This window comes from Hevea brasiliensis, chromosome 4 (genome assembly GCF_030052815.1).
Source record: "Hevea brasiliensis isolate MT/VB/25A 57/8 chromosome 4, ASM3005281v1, whole genome shotgun sequence".
Classification (NCBI taxonomy): Eukaryota; Viridiplantae; Streptophyta; class Magnoliopsida; order Malpighiales; family Euphorbiaceae; genus Hevea; species Hevea brasiliensis.
The window spans coordinates 3,869,946-3,887,654 of NC_079496.1; the positions used below are offsets into that span (position 1 = coordinate 3,869,946).

Sequence of the window (17,709 nt, forward strand, 5' to 3'; positions counted from 1 at the left end):
TAAAAAGATGAGAAGAAAAAAGGATGCGACTTGCGAGCACAAAAAAGAGGACAGAGGAAGATTTGAGGAGAAAGAGGGAAGGGGCAAAGGGGAGTAGGGAGAGAATAAGAGAATAAGTGAAAGCTAAGATCTTTCAACTCTGCTTCCGTTGAGAGATCATTCTATTGTACAGGATTAGCTAAGAAGGCTGAATATAGCTCTGAATCTGCAAATTCGGGTTATCTACTCTACGTTTCCAGCAAATAATGCTTGGTTTCCGGTGATGAGAGATAAAAATAATCACCTTCTGTTTGTAACGGATTTGCTAATACAAAATCAAAACAGAAATGGAGAGAAATAGAGAAGTTAGAAGAGTAAATATGGCTGCTGCAAATGGTTTGGCGTCTAGAAGACGACATAGAAGTGGGAGCCTAAGAGATTCTCCAGGTTCTAAATTTTTATCAGATCTAAGCTCTTTGATCCAGATAAAACGCTGTCCTATAAATTAACTTTTGCTGCTACCTTTATGTTGTTTTCTTATTGCAGAGGATGATGGGCCTGTGGAGTTGCAGGAAACGGCGAGGCTACGAGATCGAGGGACTGGGAAAAAAGATCGAGACCGAGACCGTGACAGGGACAGGGACAGAGATCGGATGAGCAGTAGGGGCAAGAGAAGAAGAGGAGACAGGTTGATGCACGGTAGCAATAGAGATGATGGCGGCGATGAGAGCTCAGAAGAGAGTGTAAATGATGATGAAGACGATGAAGACGACGATGGAGGTGCCGTAGGTAGCTCCATGAGGATGCTCCCACCAAATCCTTCCTCCCTATCTTCATCTTCTATGTCGAATCATCACCATCGGAAAAGCTTCCCCCCGCCGGCCAAAGTTTTTAGAACCACGACGGCGACAGCCCCGTGGAAGGCACCCGATGAGATGATTGGCGTTTCGGTGCCTAGAAAAGCTCGGTCAGGTAGAGAGGTGGAAGAGATTTACATAGAAAGAAACATGTTTTGAGATTTTAGTAGATGTATAATTTGTTTCCCCTTCTTTCCTCTTCTAGGATTGGTAGATTTGAGATTATTTATGTGTTTAGTCTGTTGTTTTGTTTTGCAGCGTCTACAAAGAGGTCTCATGAATGGGCTTCAAGTTGTGGAGTTGGTACTGAGCAAATTCATCGGCAAGCGTCCACATCTCCGGTGAGATCGAGTGGACCAAGCGTTGCAGCGATGTTGGCTTCAGCGTCCGCGTCCCCTGCTCCAGTCTCGCCGTCTTCTTCTAATGCCTCAGTTAAGAAGAAGATGGTCAGTCCTAGATTTTCCCATCGTTTGGCATCTATGTTCTATGGATGTTGATGGATGTCTTCTTTATTTCGTGTTTTTTTTTTTCTCTGTTCAATCGAGTAACGAGTGTTTTTTGCTGTTTTAGAAGCCTAATGGGCCGAAGCAGAGACCGCCGAAATCCTCGTCTAAGTTTACTTCCTCAACTCAGGAGGAGATTGAGGTCGCTGAGGTGTTGTATGGCTTAATGAGGCAGCCTCAGGGACCAACAAAGCAAGAAGTAGTTGCAAATGATTCAATGAAGTTTGATTCGAAGGAAGTGAGCAACAATAAGTCCACTGGTGATGCCAAATCCAGAGTTTCCTCGCCGATCTCCAACTCACCTTCCCCCATACCTCAGTCTTCTTCAATTCCTCCCACTAATTCTAGCTCATCTGCTACTCCCATGTCTGCAATTGGTAAGTTGCTTGAGCTGTTGAACCATCAAAAGCTCAAGCAGATTCATTTCCTTTTGGCTCTTCCTGCTAATGCTCTCCTTTGTTGCTAAGAAACCGAAAAGAGAGGAAAGTTTGGGATCCTAGTAAGATTCCTTATTTTCATTTCGTGTTCCTTACAGCAAGTTGAAAGAGCAGGCGGTACTTTTGGGATTTGGGGACATCGCTGATGGTTTCCTGCGATTTCTTATACAAATATGCAGCGCCAAAGAGAAAAAAGCCGCGACCTGTCAAATACGAAGATGAGAATCCATCAGTTTATCCTGTGCGGAATAGTCCCATTGCGTCAACAATCAAGGTCGATATCGATCAGCCTCCCAAAATGGAAAATTGTTCTCCCAATTTGGCAAAGAATTCAGGATCCGCTGCTGAAAATGGCGTCGTTCCACAAGATACGACAACCAGTAAAGCTGTACTGGTTTCGACAGAAGCACAGCCGCAGCCGCAGCTGCAGCTGCAGCCGGAGCAAGTGAAGTCTGAGAGCATTTCGTTGTTGGATTCGAGACCACCGGTGCAAGAATCAGATTGTAAAGATTTAGTTGTGAACAAAGAGGAGCCTCGATCGCCGAAGAAGGAATCTTCTAATGTTGGTCTAAGATTGGATGATGATAGTGAGAGTGTGACAGCGACTAAAGCGTGAGCATCAAAAATTGAATGCTCTTTGTTATGATTTTGATTTTCTCAGTAATTTCTAAGGATGGGCTTTGATTTTTCCTTTTTTTCTTTTTTCCTTTTTTTTTAAAAAATTCAGTAATTCGGCGGTTTCTGAAGTTGAAACCCAGCGAGAAGAGAAGTTCCAGATAGATCTGATGGTGAGGATCTCTTTCGCAATCGCAGCATAAATTCTCTCTTTCTTTTTTTCTACCTTAAAACAAATTCAATCTAAAATTCTTAAAGAGTCTTTTATGTTTTTCCTTACATTTTCCTTCTTGAATTTTTGGGTTACAGGCTCCACCTCCAGTAAGATCATCTCCAGAAAGGGACAGTGAGATTGGTTTTGTGGCCATAGATCCTAAACCTAGAATCACAGATGTGGAAACGGTGAATGGGCCCCACCTTTTTTGTGTCTAATTGATCATCAAATAGACCAGATTCGTATGCAGTATGTGATATTAATGTTGATTACTTGCTTCATGTGCAGGAAATGAAAGCGGCGGTCAAAGATGATGATAAGGCAGTGAAAATTGGAAAAGATGTGAATATGGAACGAGAGGAGAAAAGGACAAAAGTGGTTGCTGAAGAAGCTGAATGCCATAAACCAGTTGTTATTGCTAATAAAGAGAGGAATATTGATCTTCAGCTTGATTTGGAGAAACCTGATGGTGTCATCGTTGCTGGAAGTGGCAACAAGGTGCACCAAGATGTTCAGAAACAACAGCAGCAACAGCAACCACACACTGAGAAAGCTGGTAATTGGTTTTCTGATTTTTTTTTCTTGCAGAGAACATTTTTTTTTCTCATGAAATGTTCTCCAACTGGATTGCTGATCGAGTGTTTCCTTTTCTGTCTCATCCTCAGCTCAATCAAATTCTCTTCCTCTACCTATGTCAATGGCTGCCTGGCCCGGTGGGCTTCCTCACATGGGGTATCGTCGGTTTTGTTTTTGTTAATTTGATCTTTTCCTTATTCAATTCCTACACCAATGCTTTAGATTATCATGCCTGGGGAAATGACGCTTGTGTTATGAGCAGATATATGGCACCTCCTCTACAAGGGGTTGTATCCATGGATGGAAGCACTGTATCTTCTGCAGCTATACAGGTATATTACTCCTCGTTTTCTTTTTTTCTCGAGTCCTTGAATCTTTTCTCAAAGTTATGGTCTTTCTCAATTCTGATAATTTTTTTTGCTCTTTAAAATTTTTGTAGCCTCCACACTTGCTTTTTAGTCAACCAAGGCCGAAGAGGTGTGCAACCCATTACTACATCGCGCGGAATATACATTATCACCAGCAATTTACAAGGATGAATCCTTTCTGGCCAGCAGCTGCTGGTTCTGCTTTACAATTTGGGGCAAAGGCCTGCAACGTCAATGTGGTTCCCTCAACAGATTTGCATGCCAGTAGGGGTTTGCACTCTGTGCAAGACAAGGGTCAGGGTCTAGCCATCTTTCCTGGTCACACGGGTAAGGAGAAGAGCTCTCAAACTTCAAACACTGCAGACGCTGCACAGAGGAAGCAGATTTTGGTTCAGCAGCCTCTGCCCCCAGGAGCACCTGCTAATATCTTGGTAAGCTTCCTCTCTCCCAATTGTTGTATTTTTCAGAGGGGAAGAATTGAAGGGTTGGATTTTTTTGAAAATTGTTGCTTTTCTTTTTTGTTGAATTTCAGCATGGTCCTGCCTTCATCTTCCCTTTGAGTCAACAGCAAGCGGCAGCGGCTGCTTCCGTTCGACCTGGTACAGTGAAGTCTCCTGCTGTTGCAGGTAGCACAACTTCATCAAGCGCCTCTAATTCTGCCTCAATCAGTGCCACAAAAACAGCGGTAGCTGGTGCCACAGCGATGAGCTTCAACTACCCAAATATGTCCGGCAATGAAACCCAGTACTTGGCATTTTTGCAGAACAGTGCATACCCAATTCCAATTCCTGCACATGTAGGGGCTGCGCCAGCTTATCGAGGAACCCCCACTCAGGCAATGCCTTTTTTCAATGGTTCTTTCTATTCTTCTCAAATGATCCATCCTCCTCAGCTTCAGCAACAGCAGCCACCAGTCCCCCACTCTCAACAAGGCCAACAGGGTCATCACAACCCAAGCATTTCCAGTAGCTCCTCATCATCCCAGAAGCATTTGCAGAACCAGCAGCAGAGGCTGCATGGCAATGGGATTAATGGTGGTAGTGGAAATTTGCAAGGCTTTCCCAACTCGAAACACCAGCAACCATCATCATTGCAGCTTCAACAGCGGCAGCAAATGCAGAACCAGAATGTCCTTCATCAAGCTCGGCAACTTGAGAATGAATTAGGTGGTGAAGATAGTCCTTCGACTGCTGATAGTCGAGTCTCTCGTGCAAATATGAGTATTTATGGTCAGAATTTTGCAATGCCCATACACCCACCAAACTTTGCTTTGATGACTCCACCAACAGTGGGTGGTGCCACTACTGCAAGTGGCAGCAATCCTGGTGAAAAGAAACAGCAGCAGTCACAACCACAGGGCTCTAAGGTCGGGGTTGAACCTTCTCAGGCTTTTCCCATGTCATTTGCCTCCATTAATGGAGCCACTAATGCTCCAAGCCTTGATATTTCATCAATTGCACAAAATCATGCTTTTTTGCAAAGTGTCCCAGAGGCGGCAAGGCATGGGTTTCACTTCATTGCAGCTACTGCAGTTGCCCAAGCAGCACATCAGAAGAAGAATTACCACGTTTCTGAAGAAGGGAAAACTGGTGGAAATGATGGCTCGAATGTAGGAGAGGAGAGAAAGGTCATTCCAGGAGGAAAGGCTCAGCTAAATGCTGGGCAGTCTATTGCCTTTTCCCGGCCTGATTTAGCAGATACATCAGCTTCGACAATTCCAGGCAATACTGCGATTGATAGTTCAGCACGAACTCTTAACCTTGGTTCTGCTCCTGGTCGAGCCACTGGTTCTGTTATGTCAGCCGCTGTCAGCACTGTAAATGCTTCTAGTGTGCAGCAACTGCAGCGGAATCAGCAGCAGCAACAACAGCAGCAAATGATTCAACTTCAAAAGCAGCACCAATTTGCAGCTGTAGCAGGTGCTTCTGCTCGAAGCAAAACACCAGCAACAAGTAATGGAAGTGTGTACAGTGATCATATTTCTTCTTCTTCATCAATGGCTACCAAGTTTCCTAATGCACTATCTGGATTTCCTTCAATTCTTGTCCAAAGCAGCGGTAGTCCTGTTCATTCTCCGCAGTGGAAGAATAATGTTAGGACCACTTCCCAAGTTCCCTCCCCATCTCTTTCCTCTACTTCATCGTCCCTCAAAAACCTTCCCCAACAGCAAGGCCGTATCCCACAAGGGCACGCACAGATATCTTTTGCAGCCAACCCAAAACTATCAGCTGCCCCTCAAGGTCAATCAGCTGCTAATACTAACCAATCCCCTTCTCCTCCAATGGTAGTGGGCTCTCCAACTTCTTCTTCAATTTCTAAAAGTGCTGGTGGGAGCCCAAGGACAACTTCCACTTCCACAAGTAACAAAGGAGGGCAATCATCTACGCTGTCATCTCAGCAGGCCAAGAACTCCTCGTCAGCGCCTGCACAAAAATCATCTCCAGTTGGTGGAAAAAATATTCCTTCAATCCTTGGCCATCCCCATAACTCCCCCTCTACATCTAGCTCTGCCCCACAGCAGCAGCAGCAGCAGCAACCGCCAAAGCATGCATTGCAGCAGCATACGCAGATGCTATACAGCAATTATTTGGCAGCCCATGTTCAACATACTGCTAGTTCAACGCATACAACATCTGTAGGAATCGGATTTTATCACCAAAGACATCGAAGTGAGCAGCAGCAACAACCGCAGGGCTCATCAGTTACCTCCTCAGCAGGGATGATGATGTGTCCTTCCATGTCACTTCCCAACACCACCACCACTGATCCTGCGAAGGCAGTAGTAGCTGCTGCACCTGCAGCAGCAAGCAATATGAAAGGTGGTGGCTTACCTTCACAGGGTGTTATCCATGCTCAGTTTGCTGCTGCACACTCCCCTGGGAAGCCACATCTTGTTCCTGGTGGTGGTGGGTTCCCGTATGTTCATGCTGTTCAGGTGAAGCCAGCAGAGCAGAAACAACCTGCTGCAGAGTAGAATCATGTCTCCAGTACTTCAGATGGCGACCCCCATACAGGAAGAAAACTACTGAAGCTGAACAAGATTTTGGTAAAATGGGGATTGTATGTGTGCCCTTTGGCAGAGTGAGAAGAAATGAGAGAAGTGATGAATATTCAAGGAAGCATGCCTTCGGATTAGAACCCACATTTTTGAAAAAGAGGAAGGGCCAGTGGGAATGGTACAACGTATCTCGGAACTTGCTTGGTTGCAATGTAAATTGATCTCCGTATGTGTGTTCATAACCTGAAGAGGTTAATCATCAACTTTCTAATTAAATTATATTGGTTTGATGGCAAGAGAACGTGCAATGAGGCGAAACGAAAAGCGTTACAAAAGTGTGTTTTTTGTAGGGTTGAAGGGGGAAGATGGTGAAGATTAATTTAAGGGGGGAGGGGAAGAGACAAAGTATCTACTTGCCTTCTCCTTTTTGGGATTTAAGCAATGGAGGATTTTCTTTTTCACTTTTGTTATTTTCCAGAAAGAACAGTAGACGATATCTTTCAACATATATGCGATGGGAGGGTGTGTATGTATATGTTTTAGCACATATAAGAGTAACCCTCACAGTTCTTTTATTAAAGAATCTCTCCCTCTCTTTGTTATCCTGTGCCATATTTTAAATTTTTTCTTTCTTTCTTCTTTGTGAAGTTTAACATTAGTCCAGGTAAAAGCCATGAAATTTGTTGAGACTGGTGCTCTAGTTTCAGTGGTGGTAAAGAGATGGAGAAAACTTTTCAAGTTGAAGAGGAGAGTGGAGTTTGGTCTTTGAATGATGGGAGGGTGAAGGATTTTATGTTTTTCTGTTTTGTGCGTGCGGGTGTTGTGGGCTAACCTTTCCCACTTGGCATGATATATATGAAAATTATATAAATGGCTAATGCTTCTCCTTTGAGTGGGCTGTTGAAAAGGGTGCGTCTCTTTGTTGTCCGTATGTTACACGTGTCTCTCTCTCTCTCTCTCTATATATATATATGTATTGTGTGGAGGATGTGATAACTTTATCTTTAAACTACTTTATTCTTATGACAAAATAATTCCCCGTCATCTTTTTTTCAACAGTGTCTGTTTATCTACGAATAAGATCTATCTTCCCCTAAGAATAAGATATGATATTATTTCAAAAAAAATTCCAATTTTGCCCCGTGTCTTGTGGGGCCCATTCAGAGAGCTGCATTCGGCCCCACGCTCACTCTCTTTTCTTGATAAAACACTCTGGTCCTACCTTCTCAACTGGGCCATGTGTTCTGACATCTTGCCTGTACTTATGATAAAGCTATTCATCTGCATAAGTGTTCTCACTCTTTTTTTTTTAAAAACAAAATAATAATTTATCTAACAGATAGTGAATGATCAGTGGGTTGGGTGACTTTGTGCTTCAAAACATGAAATTAAATTGTCCAATGGTAAAGAAAAAAAGGTTGAATTTTCTGGTTAATAATAATAATAAAAAAATATTTTTGAAAGGAACTAATTAAAATGATTAATCGGTGATATTCAATTTTATTATATTTTTTAAAGAGAAACAAGAGCGGGTGTTTTCCTTTTCCATGAGAATTACATGTAATTTTATATATATATATATATATAAAAAAAAAAGTCCCCACTTGGTGTGATGTGCTACAATTATAGAAAGAGAGCCATCTTTGTTTCTCCATTCTGAGGGCTAATGAAGTGAAGAAGGGTCCCACAAAGAGAATCAATTAATGAAAAGAACAGGCCATGTCACTTTACTGTTAGACAATGGGTTGAGCATTGCAAGATTACGTTATCCCACACCAAGATCAGGGCTATCCCAACCTCCTGACCCCACAATCACCCTCAATAAGATTTATTAATGCTTTCTCCACTCCTTAATTGCCTTAGTACCTTTTTTTTTCATATTTTTATAAAAACAAAAAAAACCTTAGAAAGAGAGTTAAGAAAATAATTAAAAAATAAAAAAAAGGAAAGATGAAAGAGGAATGTGGTGAAGACCTAGAGGCAGAGGCATCATAAAAGTAAAATTGACAGAAATAGAGGGGACGCTCACAACATTAGAGGCATTTCCTTGTAGTGGACAGTCACAGTGGTTTGAGATTCATCAATGATTCAACTGGATAAGCAAACAAAAGAGGAAAAAGTCCCCTTATATAATATGCCAACATACTTGATTAATTAATTTGACAATTTGGTTTAGTAAGGTATATTTGGACTTTTTCTATAAAAAAATTGTATGATTGAAGGAAAAAGTTAAGGTAAATTATTGTAAACTCCCTAGAAGTTCACAAATTATACACTTAAGTCCCTTAAAAAAAATAATTTATTTATTAAAATACCTTAATATTTTAATAGATATTTAATAAGAATAGGGCATAGGTTGGGTAGGATAATTTAACTCAACTAAATTTTTATCTCAAAAAATTTAGAGTCAATTATATGAATTTTTTTTCTCTACTCTAAACGATTTTAGATTAAATTATTAAAAATATATAATACTTTTAGATCATATTATACTACTCTCTTTCAAATCAATTTAAATCTATCTTTTCTTTTTTTTCTATATTCTAACTTAATTTACTCTATTTATCTCATTAGAATCTCCATATATATATATATATATATATATATATATATATATATATATATATATATAATCAAATCACCTTGATCACTTTTCTTTTAATTTATCTTTAATTGATATTATTTTTATCTTTTTCTCTAATACACTCTCGGGCTTTATCTAATTTATGTGATAAAATTCGTGACAAGAATTTTGTTTTCTTTTTTGAAAATGCAAATCCATGGCAGTAGTTGACCAAACATATTATGAATAGTAATTAGCACATGACATTTTAACCCCTCATTGAATAACTCTGGCCTCTGCCATTGGCTTCAATGTAGTATAAAATTCATGGATTTTCTCTCACATGGGACCCAACTCCACACCTAATATCACTAATTCCAACTTCAAACTTCTACACCTCCTTTGACATTAGATTTTAGACTTAAAAAAAATAATTTTGAATTTTTTTATTATTTTAATATTTTATAATTAAAATATGGCTAAAAAACAAGAATCTTAACAAGCCCATTGCTTAAGAATTTAAATTGTAATAAAATGTTGACGCTTCAACCTAAAAATAGGGGTAGGAACAACTCTGCTACGGCACGACTCTTCCCATCCAGTCGTTTATCTTGACCACGCACGCCCTTCCTTTAGCTTCGAATGGGGACTTGCTATTGGCGTCTGATTTATTATTAATAAAGGGTAAGTAATTTCAATTATTAATTATATATGTTCAATCACTACTTTTTTAAATTATTCCAAAAAAAAAAAATTAATGACTTCAATTAGGGTGATCACGATCCAGTTTCAAATAAATATAATTTAATTAAAATTAATTTTAATTCAATGTCATATCTTTTAGAAAACGATTTTGATTCAATGGCTCCAACCCATTCGTTGTTAGTCCAAAGTCCCCACAAAACGCGCGCCATAACCGAAGGCTATAGTATAGGGCCGAAGTGATGGTGGTGAATGTGGCGCCGCCCCACTCCCACCCACCGAGCAAAGGAAAGAAGTGGGCCCTATGTTCACCGAAGATTTCGGTGTGGGTCCCTCAATCATCTCTTATTTGTTCCTTCAAACTAACTTACGGCCTATACCTTGTGCGGCACAACACCAAGAGTAGCAGGCTCCTGCAACAGCGACTGCTAGTTACCATATTAGCCGACATTTTTGCAGAGTAACCTTCTCCCACTGCTCCTCTTTGGAATTCAGATTCAGGAAATTCAGATGAAAGCTCAAATCCATTTCTAATCCTTGCCTCAAACTCCGTAGTTTCATTTTTCTCTACAAATTTCACTCGCCGCCGGTAATTAGTTGTTCCTCCATTACAAACTCAGCATAATTAATCTGATAATATTCTTACTTTTCCTTTTTTTCTTTTTTCCTGAAAGTGATGATGAGCAGCACTTCGCAGCCACCTGGGTTCATTTTCCCGCGTTACAAATTCGTTAGTTGGGATGGCGTTTTCAAGCAAACCTGAAAGTCTAGTATCTTATTTTGTTGTTTTCAACTGGTAAGCTTCAAATATTCTACGTTTAACGTTTTTGATGGCTTAGTTTAGTTTATTTTAATCACGATAATTAACGATCATATATCAAAGAAATGATTATACCTGCTGCGATTAGAAGCTTTAATCATAACAGAATTAGATGTATTTTCAACATATCATTAATTTCGATGCAGATTATGCAAGTTCAAATTGAGCTTTTAATTTCTCATTTCAATTAATAAGATAAATATTACATCCTAGGTGGTTGATAAATTTTCAAACTCAACCGACATGATTGATTTATATTAAAAGTTAAACAATAACTAATTATGTAATTTGAATATTAAATTAAATTAAATTACTAAATTTTAATTGAATTAATCGGTGTAGACAAGTAATTTATTATTGTTATTATTATTAAAACTCAATATTACTAATGAATGAATTTTAATTTAATAATATTGTAATTATATGTTATTATATTCAAAATGGTAAAATATTAAATTTAAGTTTCAATTAAATTTAAACAAATAAAAAATAAAATTACTACAAAATTATGATTATATTTTGAAAATTTTAAATTAATAAAGTGAAATTATACTTAAAAATAAAAGCGTCATAACTCAATATTATTTCTTTGTCAAAAAATTATGAAGTGTTATTAAGTAAAAATATAAATAAATTTGAAATATAAAATTATAAATATTAAAAAATAGTTAAATATTTTAAAAATCAATATTCAATATCAATCCAGTTTAATTTAAGCGAATAAAAGTAATAAATTCAATTTTATAAATTTATCAAATGGATCAAATTACCATCAAAATCAATAAATTCCAACCGAGTGATCAGGACGCAGAGATGTGCCTTGGCAAACTCAAACACCACTTTGATTAGGGCGACGGAGTTGGTAAGGGTTGAGAAAATTAGTTTTTTCTGCACCTTTTTTTTTTTTGAAAAAAATCATTTACCTATTCTTTTAAATTTTTTAATGTTTTTTACGATTTCTTTTGCTAGCCAAGTTGAGAATGAGCCAATCAAAAAGTATATACACAAAATCTGCAATACTCGTCTATAAAATAAGAACTAAGATACTTGAATCTATGAAGTTCAAAGAAGAAAAGGTACTCAAATCCATGAAGATCAATGAGCAAATAACTAGTCTTGAATTTTCCAAAGAATTCTAAATTATACTTCCATTCCCAATTTCAGTAGTTTCTTAACAATGGGTAACAAATATTACCCAAAACAATGCTTTTACCCCAATGTTTTGACAAGGGTTCCTATTGCTACTATACAAGCTACTAACAGGGATTGCCCTGATGCAAAGAGATTTTTGGGGAAAAGAGCTTGTCACTTCTTACTCTAATACTAATAAGAGGAGAAAAAAAAAAGACAAGGAAATAAAAAGCAACTTTGAATGTTGCCTGTTTATCAAAGTCCTTCTGCTCAGATTCTAATCTGAATGTGTTGAAGATGACAAATTATCTTCCTTTTCAGCTAGCTGAGTCTCCTGCTGTTTTTTCAAATACCTCTGTGCAGTTGAAGTCACAATCTTGCAAAAGAAGTTCAAAAGCATGAGCCAAACAATGGTATTCCACAATGCAGCAAATGAGAAATCCCATTTTTTCACCTGGAAGGAGCAAGAAAACAATCAAAATATATATTACTAAACAAAGGACATGAAATCAAATCAGATTATTAATGCAATATATGCAGACAACTTAAAAGCTTTTGTTTGCAATGAAAATTGAACATCCCACAACTGATCCACACGAGGATGCGAATGATGGTTATATGAGTACCTTGTTATTTGAAGGCAGAGGTGGCACAGGTGACATATATTTTTCTTTAATTGCATGCAGTTTGCCTATAAGTTTGGGCAGGACAGAATCCAAGCCAGGTACAAAGCTGAGCACCCAGATCAACTCATTCTCTATCCAGTCAAGTAGTTGATTATTACAGACAGAGATGATAAAAACTGTCTGCAGAAAAGCAATCAAACTAAAAAACATTAAGAAGCGCAAAGACAGTAGCATTTCAAAATAAAACCAAGCATCAAACACCTTTCATCAAAGCAACAGAAGAATTTCAATATTTATTCCCCTTCCACTTCAATCATTTAGAGCATTAGGATTGCAAGAGAGTAATCCAGGCAGCAAACTTAATGACTGTACTGCAGCTGCCATGTAGTAAAAGCACCAAAAACTTAACTAAACTATCAAATGCTCCAAGGTCCAAAACCTAGAAAATATTACAAACCTGTATATGAGTTTTCACAAGTGCCTTCCCAATCAAAGTTGCAAGAAAAAACTTCCAAAATGAAATCCCAAATTGTCCACACATAATGCCAGCAAGGTCAAATAGGGGATTTGGCACCTAAAAGATATTGTAGTTCATCAGCGACTTGCACATTTATAAACAATTAAAACAACACAAACAGATGATAAATCAAGGTCAACTTCTAATCTAACAAATCCTGTATCACAATGCAGAGTAATAATGCTTTTGAAGTGGGCATATTAGCAGGCAATAACAAGAAATCACTCACAGGAAAAACCAGTTGTTTTAATTTTCTAGAGAACTTGTACTGGAAAATATGGATGGCAGGTCAAACTAACCGAAGCGAGTACTAAAATTGTGAAGAAGTTCAAATGTTGAGAATGTGACAGAAGCCAGCATTTGATTGTATGGAGGTGAGTAGCTATGATTCCATTATCTTCTGATGAGGAAGCATTCAATTCTTCCATGGCATCAAATTTACTACCTGATAAACGCGCTGCACAAAGTGAATGTATTAATACACAATAAAACTCATTCAGTGATGTCAATCTATCATGATATATAGATTCTGCTTTTACCAAACTTCGAAATTGAAAAGTAAAATGGAGGAAACAGGAAGAAGCTTCCATCTTTTATAATTTACAAACAGAAAAGCACTCACTCAAGCAAAAAATGAACCATAGTTTGTATCCACCAATAACCAAGCACATAAGCAAAAATGGAAAAGTATCTGTAGTATGTTTCATTTGTATCAAATTCCACCCACTTCAACTTCAGATCAACGAAAGTGGGAAAGTGACATAATCATGATATGACAACATGCATTCTTAAACCAACCTTCATTCAATGATATGAGATCAGCACATCCCATTTTACATAGTTTCAGCCTTCAGGGACACATGAAGCATTTGAAATAGAAACTCATTCTTTGTTGGCAAGGTCTGTTTGACATGTGCTAGTGCCATAGTAGACATGAGAAGATACAACTATACTCACGCAAACTTCTTGACAGATACTGCATTCATTCTCAAGTAACTTGCCATTTAAAGATACAAGGACACATAAAGAAAAAGCCTAACCTAAATTCATTTTCAGGAAAATAGATTTCAGAATAATAACCAATTACATTTTGGTTTTGTTGATTATAACAAAGCCTCAAAACTGTTTCAGAAAATTCATTCTCATAGTATGATATCAAACTATGCATATAGGCCATTGGCTCAAAATGAAGCAGATAAGTGTTTCTCTTCATATGAATCGTGTGAACTCCTTTGGACAAATTCTTAATTGGATAATTTGGCAGTTACATAAAGAAAAGACCAAATGTGAACCTTAAAGCATACCTGCTCTTGAGATAAAATAAGGAGGAAGCTCTCCAAGCGCTGTCCCCAATCCCCATAAAACAGCTTCTATCTGGACCTGTGGCAATATGCTACTAAGTGGAACCCGCAATCCATGAGATGTTGGAAACACTGCATCTCCAAATTCATGGCAATCTTTGTCAAGCCATGAAGGACCTCTTTTGAGCTGTATTGTGTCATACATAGCACTTTTTAGATCAACTCGGCCACACTGCATTGCTTTTATTGTGAACAGGGCAATATGAGGACCCAGATAAAGGACAAAAGTGTGCAAACCAGACCCTGGAAATTAATATGAGAAAGAGAGAGATCAGACTAGCAAAAATGAAAATCTAGATTTGCAACAGGACTATAGAATCACAACAGCATGAATACTGCATATGATATCATGATTTTTTAATTATTAGTTCATCCCGATCTCCAGAGAATTTCCTTGATAAATAAACCACATAAGAGTATCCGGTCCAAAAAATCATGCAATAAACTATTCAACACAAACTTTACAAGCGAAGTACATTTGAATGAAACAACGATGCAGCTTGAATTTCATAGAAATGACTAAAAGAGAAGGATGAAACAAGGCCCTCATCTTACTGCAATGTGAATTTTATGGTTTAAGAACCTCAATATACAAGATTTTATTTACACGTGAATTGTCTTCAATCATGGACATGGAAACCTAGAAAAATGGCCAATGAAAAACACCATAATTACCATGGTTTATAATCCAACAATAACTGCAGCCTTATTAGCTCATTTCAAAAGTTCATATTAGGCATAAATTAATAAAAAAAACCTGGCCTACAATTCCCGATTTTTCACATAATACAGCAGTCCTTTGTGAGAAATTTTCATCACCGTCACGAACAAATAGTAAAAAAAAAATCCATACCATATTAAATTCTGCTGATAAAGACTATATTGAGCATTATAGAAGAATTTTCTTGTCAAAACCTAGCATAGTTATGGCATCAAATAAAAAGTTACCTCCAAATTTAAATAATTTATATCTTTAGGGTTAGTTCTACACACATAGAGTTCTTGATATTCATCCATATAAATTTTGCTTACCAAGACCAATTGAAGATGCAACACCAAGGGCAATCCACCACAATCCAAACCGCAAATAATGAGCAAGTTCCTCAATGTGCTGCAAAAACATGAGAGAAGATGTAATCAATATTCCCAAGTGTCTATCTTGTCTGCAATATGATAAATGTTAAGAAAGGATTTGATGCAAAAAAAGGAAAGTGGGGGAGGGGGGGTGAAGAAAACGTAATTCTTATCTAGATTTTATTCATGTGGTGATGAGATATAAATACTTATGTATTTGCATCCCCTAAATAACCATGATAATATCAAAATGAAAATAAAGAGCCTCTCAAACACATACAGAGAAGTATAAGCTGTTCTTTCATATGAACATAGGCAAATCTAGAACAATCTGCATACTACAGTACCTTTTCATGAGAGCCATCAATGGTCACAAGCAGAATTCCAAGCAGAGCCACCAGTGTGCTTAAAAGCATCAGCCAACCACCTTTTGCCAGTAGATAAATTACTGATTTCTTAAAATACTCTATCATAGCCAGAGTGAAAAACTTCAATGTTTTGAAAGGTTGCGTTGTCATCGTCAGATTTTCTAGTTCTTGTTGATGCCTCAGACAATGATCTGCAAAATATGCAATTCTTTAGCTAATAAAATTTGGTACAAATCCAAATTTTCATTCCTTCAAATCTGGTCACTTTGAGGTGTTGCTTCTTTTTCACTGTCTTGAATTAAATAAAAAATCATATAGTTTTCCCATTAATGGGAGACAACACCACCAGCACCACTTTATCCAAAAAGAGTGCATTATAAAGCACAATGACAGTGTTAGGAAATTAAAATAACCCTAGCAGAAAAATCACCCATTCACATCTATCTCTGCTTCTCAAAGGAAATATCATATGAAAGGATATAAAATGAGAGCATGCTCCACCCACTGAATTATTTCTACTTTTGTTGCCCACAGAGCTGCTACATGCCCACTAGAAATCCCAATTCTACTGCATTGCTACATGGCCTAGATTATCTTGTCTAACCCCGCGCGCAAACACACACCAACGGCAAGTGGCAATTGGCAATCCATTAACAACTAAAACATCTAATGCCACCTCAAGATATTAACTTTAGGTGTTTTCTATGATTAGTTTGATTTTAACTCCCTTTGTTTGCGCTTTGTCTATTTCACCATTAATTAGATTTTAACAATTCATCTAATGGTAGTTACTGACAAAGTAAAATTTACTTTGTTAAAAAGAAGTTACCATAGAAACTCCCATAACTTTAATCAGAAAACAACCTCTATCAACCACATAAAACCATTTGTATCACAATAATAACACCAACATTGCACATAGCATGTTTTGGTTGATTTATATACCCTAAAGCCTAAAGGATAAATAAAGATTAGCAGGTTATTTCCCACTTCTGTTCTAACATTTTTGTTTTTTAAAATTTAATGTTTACTACCACTAAAATTTCAGTGCTTTAACAAGCTAACTCAAGCTTAATAGGAAAAATTTACAGAACAAGTCAACTGACAACTAAAAGAGGACTTTTTAAATCAACCCATATAGAAAAAAATCACAAACATTAAGAACAATCTACGGAAAATAACGGATTTTTTTTTAAATTAAACACAGATCTAGTTACGTGAGTGCAAAAACACCCAGATTCCAGTTCTCACACATTAATTCCGAAAAAAAATGGAGCCAAATTATAAGTTCAAAAAAATTGGGAATTGGCATCACGACTCGTCCCGATTGCCTCCAAAAGAAAAAAGACTTTGAGCCATAACCCACAAGCACAAAATTAACAACGAAGATAATATATATGCGTGCGTATAGAAAAGGAAAATTTGAAAAGTGAGCGACTTGCCGGCGATTGATGTATCCATATTTTGAGAAGAAGAGGTTGCTCCTTTGCCAGAACCCATTACCATCACCTACTATAATTAAAATCTCTACCGTTTTCCTCTTTATCTATAAATCTTCCAATACAAAACTAAATGGGTATAGATTTCGATTGGGCAAAATCAGCAGAACGAATTAATGGGCAGGATTTGCAGCGAACATTTGTGTCTTAAAATTGCTGGTTTGGGGCGAGAATGGAGATCCAAATACAAAAGAAAAAGGACGCGAAATTTCAGAGAACAAAGTTGAGGGGAATTTGCGTTGAGATCTCGCAGTGGAGCTTTATGGTCCTCTCTCCGTGGGATGAGAGGGAGACCTCTGCGTACAAGATAAGGACATAAAATGTTTTTTTTTATTGGGACAAGTTAAAATTCTTAAATTACTTTATTATCCTAAATTTAATTATAAAAATACCATAATTTTAATAAATTCTAAATAACATTAATAAATTATAATATATATTAGTTAAAATATTAATTTGTTTAGATTAATTTGCTTATTAAATTGATAATTAAAATTCTTT

The 17,709-nt window shown here is 37.4% G+C and overlaps 2 protein-coding genes and 1 long non-coding RNA gene across 9 annotated transcripts; 2 read left to right on the top strand and 1 right to left on the bottom strand.

Annotated features, from left to right (window-relative positions):
* Positions 1-16: 16 nt before the first annotated feature.
* On the top strand, positions 17-7,149 carry LOC110632819 (protein TIME FOR COFFEE). 4 transcript variants are annotated; one of them, XM_021781157.2, is made up of 12 exons: positions 17-426; positions 526-951; positions 1,095-1,282; positions 1,407-1,716; positions 1,956-2,388; positions 2,504-2,564; positions 2,701-2,793; positions 2,894-3,161; positions 3,271-3,337; positions 3,444-3,513; positions 3,621-3,980; positions 4,082-7,149. In XM_021781157.2, the coding sequence occupies exons 1-12, from the start codon at positions 327-329 to the stop codon at positions 6,521-6,523; spliced, it is 4,818 nt and encodes a 1,605-aa protein (XP_021636849.2). In that variant the 5' UTR covers positions 17-326; the 3' UTR covers positions 6,524-7,149. The 4 variants fall into 4 exon arrangements, with proteins under 4 accessions (XP_021636849.2, XP_021636850.2, XP_021636851.2 ...); XM_021781158.2 differs by having other exon boundaries at positions 1,410-1,716; XM_021781159.2 differs by having other exon boundaries at positions 1,095-1,267.
* A 2,838-nt stretch (positions 7,150-9,987) lies between these two features.
* On the top strand, positions 9,988-13,366 carry LOC110632824 (uncharacterized). 2 transcript variants are annotated; one of them, XR_009148120.1, is made up of 3 exons: positions 9,999-10,401; positions 10,487-10,608; positions 13,080-13,366. It is a non-coding gene; the product is annotated as an uncharacterized LOC110632824 (long non-coding RNA). The 2 variants fall into 2 exon arrangements; XR_002490700.2 differs by lacking the exon at positions 13,080-13,366 and having other exon boundaries at positions 9,988-10,401; positions 10,487-10,713.
* Positions 11,754-17,503, bottom strand: LOC110632825 (vacuole membrane protein KMS1). 3 transcript variants are annotated; one of them, XM_058145084.1, is made up of 7 exons: positions 15,689-17,503; positions 15,300-15,378; positions 14,211-14,510; positions 13,206-13,351; positions 12,847-12,963; positions 12,390-12,569; positions 11,754-12,217 (listed from the first exon to the last, which is right to left on the bottom strand). In XM_058145084.1, exons 1-7 carry the CDS (start codon positions 15,857-15,859, stop codon positions 12,041-12,043), a joined length of 1,170 nt encoding a protein of 389 aa, XP_058001067.1. In that variant the 5' UTR covers positions 15,860-17,503; the 3' UTR covers positions 11,754-12,040. The 3 variants fall into 3 exon arrangements, with proteins under 3 accessions (XP_058001067.1, XP_058001068.1, XP_058001065.1); XM_058145085.1 differs by having other exon boundaries at positions 11,754-12,139; positions 13,206-13,363; XM_058145082.1 differs by having other exon boundaries at positions 13,206-13,363.
* Between the last annotated feature and the right edge of the window lie 206 nt (positions 17,504-17,709).

Coding starts and splice junctions, on each gene's coding strand:
- LOC110632819 (XM_021781157.2), top strand. CDS start 327: ATGGAGAGAAATAGAGAAGTTAGAAGAGTAAATATGGCTGCTGCAAAT. Junction 2,565..2,700: donor AGTTCCAGATAGATCTGATG/GTGAGGATCTCT, acceptor TTTGGGTTACAG/GCTCCACCTCCAGTAAGATC. Junction 3,162..3,270: donor ACCACACACTGAGAAAGCTG/GTAATTGGTTTT, acceptor TCTCATCCTCAG/CTCAATCAAATTCTCTTCCT.
- LOC110632825 (XM_058145082.1), bottom strand. CDS start 15,859: ATGACAACGCAACCTTTCAAAACATTGAAGTTTTTCACTCTGGCTATG. Junction 14,511..15,299: donor TGCATCTTCAATTGGTCTTG/GTAAGCAAAATT, acceptor ATTAATTTCCAG/GGTCTGGTTTGCACACTTTT. Junction 12,570..12,846: donor TTGTGAAAACTCATATACAG/GTTTGTAATATT, acceptor GCTTTTCTGCAG/ACAGTTTTTATCATCTCTGT.